Source organism: Macaca mulatta, chromosome 12 (genome assembly GCF_049350105.2).
Source record: "Macaca mulatta isolate MMU2019108-1 chromosome 12, T2T-MMU8v2.0, whole genome shotgun sequence".
NCBI classification, from domain to species: Eukaryota; Metazoa; Chordata; class Mammalia; order Primates; family Cercopithecidae; genus Macaca; species Macaca mulatta.
Window position 1 is genome coordinate 134637652 of NC_133417.1, and position 12214 is coordinate 134649865.

Here is a 12214-nt window from a genome sequence, read left to right on the forward strand (position 1 = left end):
GGCTCCTGGAACACCAGTGAGACAGAACTGTTCACTCCCCTGGAAAGGGGGCTGAACCAGGGAGCCAAGTGTTCTAGCTCAGCAGATCCCACCTCCATGGAGCCTAGCAATTTAAGATCCACTGGCTTGAAATTCTTGCTACCAGCACAGCAGTCTGAAGTCGACCTGGGACACTCAAGCTTGGTGGGGGGAGGGGGGTCCACCACTGTTACTGAGGCTTGAGTAGGTGGTTTTCGCCTCACAGTGTAAACAAAGCTGCCAGGAAGTTCGACTGGATGGAGCCCACCACAGCACCGCAAAGCCACCATAACCAGACTGCCTCTCTAGATTCCTCCTCTCTCGGCAGGGCATCTCTGAAAGAAAGGCAGAAGCCTCAGTAAGGAGCTTATAGATAAAACTCCCATCTCCCTGGGACGGAACACCTGGGGGAAAGGGCAGCTGTAGGTACAGCTTCAGCAGACTTAAATGTTCTGCCGCCTGGCTCTGAAGTGAGCAGTGGATCTCCCAGCACAGCACTCGAGCTCTGATAAGGGACAGGCTGCCTCCTCAAGTGACAGAGAGACACCTCCCAGCAGGGGTCAACAGACACCTCTTATAGGGGAACTCCAGCTGGCATCTGCCAGGTGCCCCTCTGGGAAGAAGCTTCCAGAGGAAGGAACAGGCAGACATCTTTGCTGTTCCACAGCCTCCACTGGTGATACCCAGGCAAACGGTCTGGAGTGGACCTCCAGCAAACTCCAGCAGACCCACAGCAGAGGGATCTGACTGTTAGATGGAAAACTAACAAACATGTTAGATGGAAAACTAACAAACAGAAAGGAATAGCATCAACATCAACAAAAATTATATCCACACAGAAACCCCACCCGAAGGTCACCAACATCAAAGACCAAAGGTAGATAAATCCACGAAGATTGAGGAAAAACCAGCACAAAAAGGCTGAAAATTCCAAAAACCAGAACGCCTCTTCTCCTCCAAAGGATCACAACTTCTCATTAGCAAGGAAACAAAACTGGACAGAAAACAAGTTTGACAAATTGACAGAAGTAGGCTTCAGAAGGTGCGTAATAACAAACTCCTCCAACCTAAAGAAGCATGTTCTAACCCAAAGCAAGGAAGCTAAGAAACTTGAAAAAAGATTAGATGAATTGCTAACTAGAATAACAAGTTTAGAGAAGAACATAAATGACCTGATGGAGCTGAAAAACACAGCAAGACAATTTTGTGAAGCACACACAAGTATCAATATCCAAATAGATCAAGCAGAAGAAAGGATATAAGAGACTGAAGACCAACTTAATGAAATAAAGCGTGAAGACAAGATTAGAGAAAAAAGAATGAAAATGAATAAACAAAGCCTCCAAGAAACAGGGGACTATGTGAAAAGACCAAACGTGTTTGATTGGTGTACCTGAAAGTGACTGGGAGAATGGAACCAAGTTGGAAAACACTTGGTTCCATTCCATAGGATATTATCCAGGAGAACTTTCCCAACCTAGCAAGACAGGCCAACATTCAAATTCAGAAAATACAGAGAACATCACAAAGATGCTCCTCAAGAAGAGCAACCCCAAGACACATAATCATCATATTCACCAAGGTTGAAGTGAAGGAAAAATGTTAAGGGCAGCCAGAGAGAAAGGTCAGGTTACCCACAAAAGGAAGTCCATCAGACTAACTGCGGATCTCTCTGAAGATCCTACAAGCCAGAAGAGAATGAGGGCCAATATTCAACATTCTTAAAGAAAACAATTTTCAACCCAGAATTTCATATCCAGCCAACCTAAGCTTCATAAGTGAAGGAAAATAAAATCCTTTACAGACAAGCAATTGCTGAGAGATTTTGTCACCACCAGGCCTGCCTTACAAGAGCTCCTGAAGGAAGCACTAAATATGGAAAGGAAAAACCAGTACCAGCCACTGCAAAAACATACCAAATTGTAAAGACAACTGAAACTATGAAAAAACTGCATCAACTAACGGGCAAAATAACCAGCTAGCATCATAATGACAGGGGCAAATTCACACATAACAATACTAACCTTAAATGTAAATGGGCTAAATGCCCCAGTTAAGACACACACTGGCAAATTGGATAGAGTCAAGAGCCATCAGTGTGCTGTATTCAGGAGACCCATCTCACGTGCAAAAACGCACACAGGCTTAAAATAAAGGGATGGAGGAATAGTTACCAAGCAAATGGAAAGCAAAAAAAGGAGGGGTTTCAATCCTAGTCTCTACCAAAACAGACTTTAAAACAACAAAGATCAAAAAAGACAAAGAAGGGCATTATATAATGGTAAAGGGATCAATGCAACAAGAAGAGCTAACTATCTTAAATATGTATGTACCCAATACAGGAGCACCCAGATTCATAAAGCAAGCTCTTAGAGACCTACAAAGAGAATTAGACTCCCACACAATAATAGTGGGAGACTTTCACACCCTACTGTCAATATTAGACAGATCCACAAGACAGAAAATTAACAAGAATATTCAGGACTTGAACTCAGCTCTGGACCAAGCAGACCTAATAGACATCTACAGGACTCTCCACTCCAAATCAACAGAATATACATTCTTCTCAGCACCACATCACACTTATTCTAAAATTGACCACATAATTGGAAGTATAACACTCCTCAGCAATTACAAAAAATGGAAATCATAACAGTCTCTTAGACCACAGTGCAATCAAATTAGAACTCAGGATTAAGAAACTCACTCAAAACTGCACAACTACAAAGAAAGAGAACAACCTGCTCTGAATGACTACTGGGCACATAACGAAATTAATGCAGAAATAAATAAGTTCTTTGAAACTAATGAGAACAAAGACACAATGTACCAGAATCTCTGGGACACAGCGAAAGCAGTGTTTAGAGGGAAATTTATAGCACTAAATGCCCACAGGAGAAAGTGGGAAAGATCTAAAATCAACACCCTAACATCACAATTAAAAGAACTAGAGAAGCAAAAACAAACAAATTCAAAAGCTAGCAGAAGACAAGAAATAACTAAGATCAGAGCAGAACTGAAGGAGACAGAGGCAAGAAAAACCCTTCAAAAAAAATCAAGGAATCCAGAAGCTGGTTTTTCGAAAAGATTAACAAAATACATAGACCATTAGCAAGACTAACAAAGAAGAGAGAAGAATCAAATAGACACAATAAAAATGATAAAGGGGATATCACCACTGATCCGACAGAAATACAAACTACCATCAGAGAATACCATAAACAGCTCTATGCAAATAAACTAGAAAATCTAGAAGAAACAGATAAATTCCTGGACACATCCACCCTTCCAAGACTAAACCAGGAAGAAGTTGAATCCCTGAATAGACCAATAACAAGTTCTGAAATTGAGGCAGTAATTAATAGCCTACCAACCAAAAAAAGCCCAGGACCAGATGGATTCACAGCCAAATTCTATCAGAGGTACAAAGAGGAGCTGGTACCACTCCTCCGGAAACTATTCCAAACAACAGGAAAGAGGGACTCCTTCCTAACTCATTTTATGAGGCCAGCATCATCCTGATACCAAAACCTGGCAGAGACACAACTAAAAAAAGAAAATTTCAGGCCAATATCCCTGATAAACATTGATGCAAAAATCCTCAATAAAATACTGGCAAACCAAATCCAGCAGCACATCAAAAAGCTTATCCACCACTGCAGTCCAGTCTGGGTGATGGAGCGAGACTCCATCCAGAAAAAAAAAGAAAGAAAGAAAAAGAAAAAGCTTATCCACCATGATCAAGTTGGCTTCATCCCTAGGATGCAAGAGTTCAACATATGCAAATCAATAAACGTAATCCATCACATAAACAGAACCAATGATAAAAACCACATGATTGTCTCAATAGATGCAGAAAAGGCCTTCAATAAAGTTCAACACCTCTTCATGCTAAAACCTCTCAATAAACTAGGTATTGACAGAACGTATCTCAAAATAATAAGAGCTATTTATGAAAAACCACAGCCAATATCATACTGAATGGGCAAAAGTTAGAAGCATTCCCTTTGAAAACTGGCACAAGATAAGGATGCCTTCTCTCACCACTCCTATTCAACATAGTATTGGAAGTTCTGGCCAGATCAATCAGGCAAGGGAAAGAAATAAAGGGTATTCAAATAGGAAGAGAGGAAGTAAAATAGTCTCTGTTTGCAGATGACATGATTGTATATTTAGAAAACCCCATTGTCTCAGCTCAAAATCTCCTTAAGCTGATAAGCAACTTTAGCAAAGTCTCAAGATACAAAATCATTGTGCAAAAATCACAAGCTTTCCTATACACCAATAATAGACAAACAGAGAGCCAAATCATGAGTGAATTCTCATTCACAATTGTGACAAAGAGAATAAAATACATAAAAATACAACTTACAAGGGATGTGAAGGACCTCCCAAGGAGAACTACAAACCACTGTTCAAGGAAATAAGAGAAGACACAAACAAATGAAAACACATTTCATGCTCATAGATAGAATTAATATCCTGAAAATGGCTATACTGCCCAAAGTAATTTATACATTCAATGCTATCCCCACTAAGCTACCACTGACTTTCTTCACAGAATTAGAAAAAACTACTTTAAATTTCATATGGAACCAAAAAAGGGCCTGTATGTCAAGACAATTCTAAGCAACAAAAACAAAGCTGGAGGCATCATGATACGTAACTGCAAACTATACTACAAGGCTACGGTAACCAAAACGTCATGATACTGGTACCAAAACAGATATATAGACCAATGGAAAAGAACAGAGGCTTCAGAACGCCACACGTCTGCAACCATCTAATCTTTGATAAACCTGACAAAAACAGCGTTGGTGAAAGGATTCCCTATTTAATAAATGGTGTTGGGAAAACAGGTTAGCCATATGCAGAAAACTGAAACTGGACCCCTTCCTTACACCTTATACAAAAATTAACTCAAGATGGATAAAAGACGTATACGTAAGACCTAAAACTATAAAAACCCTAGAAGACAACCTAGGCAACACCATTCAGGATATAGGCATGGGCAAAGACTTCAGGACTACAACACCAAAAGCAATGGCAACAAAGGCCAAAATGGACAAATGGGATCTAATAAACTAAGGAGCTTCTGCACAACAAAAGAAACTATCATCACAGTGAAAAGACAACCTACAGAATGGGAGAAAATTTTTGCAATCTATCCATCTGAAAAAGGGCTAATATCCAGAATCTACAAAGAACTTAAACAAATTTACAAGAAAAAAATCAACCCCATCAAAAAGTGGGCAAAAGGTATGAACAGATACCTCTCAAAAGAACAGATACCTCTCAAAAGGACATTTATGCAACCAACAAACATATGAAAAAAAGTTCATCATCACTGGCCATCAGAGAAATGCAAATCAAAACCACAATGAGATACCATCTCACACCAGTTAGAATGGTGATCATTAAAAAGTCAGGAAACAACAGATGCTGGAGAGGATGTGGAGAAATAGGAACGCTTTTATACACTTGGTGGGAATGTAAATTAGTTCAACCATTGTGGAAGACAGTGTGGCGATTCCTCAAGGATCTAGAACCAGAAATACCATTTGACCCAGCAATCCCATTACTGGGTATATACCCAAAGGATTATAAATCATTCTACTATAAAGAAACATGCACATGTATGTTTATTGAAGCATTGTTCACAACAGCAAAGACTTGGAACCAACCCAAATGCCCATCAGTGATAGACTGGAAAAAGAAAATGTGGCACATATACACCATGTAATACTATGCATCCATAAAAAAGGATGAGTTCATGTCCTTTACAGGGACATGGATTAAGCTGGAAACCATCATTCTCAGCAAACTAACACAGGAACAGAAAATCAAACACCACATGTTCTCACTCATAAGTGGGAGTTGAACAATGAGAACACATGGACACAGGGAGGGGAACATCATACACTGGGGCCTGTCAGGTGGTGGGAAGCTAGGGGAGGGATAGCATGAGGAGAAATACGTAATGTAGATGATAGGTTGATGGGTGCAGCAAACCACCATGGCATGTGTATGCAACAAACCTGCATGTTCTGCACATGTATCCCAGAACTTTAAAAGTATAATAGAAAGAAAAAGAAAGGAAGGAAGGAAGGAAGGAAGGAAGGAAGGAAGGAAGGAAGGAAGGAAGGAAGGAAGGAAGGAAGGAAGGCAGGCAGGCAGGCAGGCAGGCAGGCAGGCAGGCAGGCTCAATTCCATGTCAGTTCACATTTTCACTTCAATCCTAGTAGATACATTGTTTTAAGGTGTAAAATCTTGATTAAGACATTTATCAAACTTCTATTTGTTCACCCTAAGAGATCATTCAGCTTTAAGCAGCCCAAAATGTTTTCAGCTTTTCTTTTAAGCTTGTCTTCACTGAACTTTTCTCCAGGCAATAGATGGAACTTAATACATCTGAAGACACTTGAACACATAAATAAAAAGGGAATTTACATTCTGTGTGTGTGTGTGTGTGTGTGTGTGTTTTAATTTTCAACACAAAGACTCTATTTTTTGATATGATTCTAATGCTTTTCTGTTCAGCACATTTTTGGCTGCATGAGTAGCAGTGAACTCTGGATGACATCTGAAAATTCTCATCCTGGGGAAAGGCTGGCTTCGGACTCAGGAAGGAGTGGGGGCAGCAGAATGCAGGGGGCAAACATGCTAAACTGGGTATTGAGCACCAAAATGGGACAAGTGTAGCTCCGGTTGTCCCTCTGGGACTCACTGCCTCATCGGCCAGTGACTCGGGGGCTTTCTGGTCACAGTCGGCATCTTTTTGATGAAGGAAAATGCTTAAGTAACAGCTATAAATGTTAAATAACAGTGGCTGAACTGCAGAAATACTTACGGATCTCACAGTTTGCTCCCACCCAACCATGCGGGCAGTGGCAGGTGTAACCATTGGACTGGTCCAGGCAGCTCCCACCATGGTGGCAGGGGTTACTGTCACATTCATTTATGTCAATGTCACACTCTTCACCTAGGGAGATAAAAAAAAAAGCAGTGGTGAAACCGCTGCACCCATGGTTCCTGCCATTTTTTCTGGCCAAAAAGTAAAGATCCCAGGCTAAGGGTCATAACCTTTAGCAATAGAGCCTAACCTGCTGTTTGTACAAAGTGCAGAACTCTCAGAAAATTCCAGACACGGGATCTTTTACTTCAGTAAAATTAAAAAGGAAAAAAATATATATATAGCACTGGTAAAAAGAATCTTTCCTTTAGTCTACTTAACTAGTTAACTAGTTTCATTTAGCTAGTTAAGTGAGGTTGATTCCCATGTCTGAATAAATCTTTCCAGGATCAGAAAAAGTGAAGTTGGGGTCTTGATTTTATTAAAGAAGTCTATTTTATGTTGGAATTCATCAGCTGAATCTTATTATTTATTTTTCTGAAACTCCAGAAAGCTGAAAACTCACAGTTTATGATTATTCTGTAGCCAAGTATTTGAGTGTGTGAGACTGGACATTTGACTCTTGTCTGGAAAGTTCTAGGACATAGCTGTGCACCCAGCCTGAGTCAATTAGGAGAGATTACTTCACTTTCCAAATCCCTGGATGTGATTCTGCTTGAAGTTGGGGGACGTGAAATGCCCAGGAAGAGCATCAGGTCCACCTAAGAAGAGAAGTTGTGAAGCCTGGGGTTAATCTAAACCTGACCTAATTTTTTTCTGAGAAATGGTGGCCCAAGGGAAGCTGTCAGTTATTCTCCCATAAGGAAGAATGTGACCTTCAGCTCCTGACCCTGGCTAGACCCAACTTTTCAGGACACCTTTGTGTGCTTCAGAGAGAACCTGATAGAAATTACAAACCAGGGTCCAGAGCCAATGTCACAGTGATTCGAACATCACCTTAGAACAAAGCCATCTTCAAGTAATTTTAAAGCCATCATTATGAGTCAATACTAAATGCATACACTTCTTAAATTCAAAGGCATCTCATCAAAGGTGAAGAGAAGAGGATATTTCAAATTGAGGCACTCCCTCTCTCAAAAGTTTGAAAACGAGAAAAAGAAATTTTCAAAATAAGCCCTCCTTTGCTTAGATAAATGCAGAAAGTGATGAGAAAACAAAACTCCTAGCATTGCTATGGTCATGGACTAAAGATATTTTTGTCCACTTTTCAAAAGCAATGTTTCAGTATACACTCAAGTGATTACTTCTGGGCTCACTTAATTAGCATTAAATTGCTTTTCTATCTGCTATTGGTTTACCTCACTATTATAAAACCACTGTATGTCACTCAGGCCATTTTAGAGGAGGAATCTCACACTAAAATATTCCATGTCTGTTTTATCTCACACTGTTTTTATACCTGGCATCTTACTATTTTATTTTTAAATAAAATCTGTTGAACAAAATATGTACAACTTCTAGGTCCTACTAGGTTGATTATAATTCAGTAATATATACATGAATTTGTTTCCTGCAACAAATATAGTCACTTACATCAATAGTAAAAAACATGAAATTGATTGCCTATTTCAAAGGTTGTCTTTCCATTAATGGGGCAATCACTCTTAGTAGAAACAGTCATAGATTAAACTATTACAAATGGCATCACATGGTAGACTGGTTGAAGAGACATATAACCAAGAACGTGCTGAGAAATGTTAAAAGGATGAAATCAAAGACCTTAACAAGCATACACGTCAGTACTACTTTCCAATCATCTAGGAAGATACATGTAATTGGAGATATTTACTAAACAATAGCTTTCTTTAGCTGGCAATCTGAACACTGCAAATTCTGAAATGAGACGCTCTGTTACCTTTATAAGAATAGCTACAGAAACAGCCCACATTTCCCTACTGCTACGGTCTGGCAAAACTCAAAAGCCTCACTCTGCTTCAGGAAGTCCAATGTCAATGACATATGCTTTTCATTTCCTAAACTCCATGCAGTCTCAGGGCTATCAGTTCAGTCCATCCAGGCCTGCTCCAGTCCAGAGCTTCTCCAAGAAGGCAAATGCCACATTCAAGAGCCAGGGCAGCCCCATGCATGTATTAAATCTTGGATCACTAAGGGGCTCTAACATAGTCAGGAGAAGCCCAAGGTCCCTAGAATTGTCTGTTCTTGGGACCCACTAGATTGGACAGATTTGGTAAGAATGGAGATGGCGGGGAAGAAAATAGGATGAACTCTTGCTGTAGACATTTATCAAATACAGTATCTAAAATCCAACTAGGGCCAAACTTATCTCATTCGGGTTTTCATCACCATAATGTTCTTAGAGTTACACTGGGGGTTAAATGATGCAAATTAATGAAATAAATCATATGCCAGTCAGGGCCCCAATTCGCTGACAGCTATTTCTGCAACATATGTGCTCTGGCAGAACCCTGGAGTGATGCACAGTTCTCAGATACCTTTGGGTTTATTCTAATGGCCTCTTTTATAGACAAACACTCCTTATGCATCTAGTTGAATCAGTTTTTCCTCAACTGGCTCTCAGTTTGAGGCCTTTGCTGTGTTCTATGCTGGCTGGCAACAGAAATATAAGGTGACTCAAATGATGGAGTCCCCCAAGGGAATTTTCAACCAGAAGACACCCAAGGATGACTGTTGTTCTCTGCCTTACGATGATCATGCTTTTTACTGTTGGTCTTATGCAAAGTGTTTGAAGATGCACTATGAATTATAGAAAATAAGTTTGGCTTCATTTGCGTTTCCCCATATTAACAGCATTATGTTTGTATATGCATTTCAACACCACAACATTCCATTCTCAATCAATATTCATTTTAACTTATTTTATTATAAGAGTTCTTAGTATACAGTATTATCTTTCTTTACTAATAGTTAACTAATAAATCTTTGAGCTTTTGCTGCCCTGAGCCAATTGACTTTTCAGTTGGCTCACTTACTCTTTTTAAATTTGAGTTAGAAAAAACAATTATTCTTAAGTCACTTTTGTTCTTAATAACATCTATTAAGAAAATACAAAATGAAATTTCTACTTGATTAAGGCTAGCAATCAAGGTCTGAACTTTAAGTCTTTTATAATTATTTTTTCTTTTTTCTTTTCTTTTCTTTTTTTTTTTTTTGAGACAAAATCTCACTCTATCACCCAGGCTTGAGTACAGTGGCATAATCTTGGCTCACAGAAAGTTCTGCCTCCCAGGTTCAAACGATTCTCCTGCCTCAGCCTCCCCAGTAGCTGGGATTACAGGCATGTGCCACCATGCCCAGTGAATTTTTTGTATTTTTAGTAGAGACGGGGTTTTGCCTTGTTGCCCAGACTGATCTTGAACTCCTGACCTCAGGTGATCTACCCACCTCAGCCTCCCAAAGTGCTAGGAATACAGGCATGAGCTACTGTGCCCAGTCAATTTTTTTTTCAATGTGTTACCTTCTATGAGGCAAAATGTAAGTACACTGGGTATCACATTTGGTAGTACTTACACAAATTTACAAGCATATGGATTCTGCTTGCTTTCCTTGGGTAAATTAGGAAATGCAAAAATACAAAACCATCCAAAGTTACCACTGTTAGCATATCCTTGGGTTAACACAGTCCCCATGAAAAGATATTGATGACAATTACCATAATCATAATATCTAGTATTAAATATACGCCTTCTATGTGGCAGGCACTGACTGGGTGCTTTGACTATAACTCTTTCATATACTTCACTAAGATTTTATTCAAGATAAAGTGAGTTTTAAAAATTATTTTGAATTTTTTTATCATGATGGAATAACTGGAACCTGTCTTGCCTTCCCACCATAAACAACTAGACAACTAGATGAAATATATGAAAAAAAAAAAAAAAAAAAAAACTATGAGGACATTGGACAACAGGAAGTCCATGACGGTGATTGCTGCAAGAAGGGAAATAAAACAGCTGAGCACCACAATCATTCTGGCTTTCTTCCTGGAATTAATTTAGAACACAGTGGTTTCACTGGCTTGAGGAGACAAATATCAGAGTGCATGGAGGCCAAGGTAGCTGTAATTTGTAGGAAAGACCACAACACAAGATAGAACCACTCAGAAAATGAGCACCGGAAATCTGCTGCATCCCTTGGGCTGTTGCTGAGGACATGTGTGTGTGTAACTTGAAGCTTGGCAAACAAAATGACAGATGAACGGTTCCCAAACTCACAGAGGACTCAGAGATATTCAGATTTGCACAGCCAGGGTGGAACTATTTCATCGATTACCCAGTACATTCAGTGAAGCCACAAAAGATCACATCTTAGTAATGGGGCACAACTATCCCTAGAGTAAGCCTACTCTACATTCACCTCCCCAAAATGTACAACAAACCTTGAAAGGATTAATTAGGTCAGCAAGTTCCTTACCTGACACACACAAAAAAAGTCCATTACTTTTTTTAAAAAAAGACAATAAAATCCAGTCACTCAAGAACTGAATCCACAATGACCATCATTCAAACAAAAATTAATAGACATGCAACAAAGTAGAATCATGTGACCCATAACTGCATGAAAATCAGTCAAAAGACACAGATTCAGAAATAACATGAGAGCTAGCAGACAACAAATTTGTTCAAAATGTGAAATAAAATACAAAAAACAATGAACAGAAACATGGAAAATAAAAAACAAGCCCAATGGAACTATTAGATAAGAAAAATACAATATCTGAAATTGTTTTTAGAACTCAGTGATTTTAATAGTAGATTAGTGGCTCACACCTGTAATCCTGGCACTCTGGGAGTCCGAGGCAGGCTGATAACCTGAGGTCAGGAGTTTGAGACCAGCCTGGGCAACATGGCAAAACCCCATCTCTACTAAAAAAACAAAAATTAGCTGGGTGTGATGGCACATGCCTGTAATCCCAACTACTCAGCAGGCTGAGGCAAGAGAATCTTGAACCAGGGATGCAGAGGTTGCAGTGAGCCGAGATCACACCACTGTACTCCAACCTGGGTGACAGAGTGAGACTCCGTCTTAAAAAAAAAATAAAAATAAAAATAAAAAATAGTAGATTAGACACTGTCGAAAAAAATATTAGTAAAGTTGAAAACAGAGCAATAGAAGCTTGACAAACTGAAACTCAGAAAGAAAAAAGACTTTTAAAAAAACTAAGCAGAGACTCTGGCCCACTGGACAACTTTAAGCAGTCTAAGATAGATGTACTCAGAATCCCAGAGAAAGGATATGAAGCCAAAAATAATATTTAATAAATTAATAGCTAAACATTTCCAAGTTTGATGAACACTGTAACCA

The 12214-nt window shown here is 39.3% G+C and overlaps 1 protein-coding gene across 1 annotated transcript in view; it reads right to left on the reverse strand.

Annotated features, from left to right (window-relative positions):
- The window catches only part of DNER (delta/notch like EGF repeat containing), a 363927-nt gene that overhangs the window by 24568 nt on the left and 327145 nt on the right, over window positions 1-12214 (reverse strand). The window contains exon 11 of the mRNA XM_015111281.3: window positions 6869-7000. Coding sequence (XP_014966767.3) covers window positions 6869-7000 — 132 coding nt within the window. The remainder of the gene's footprint in view (window positions 1-6868; window positions 7001-12214) is intronic.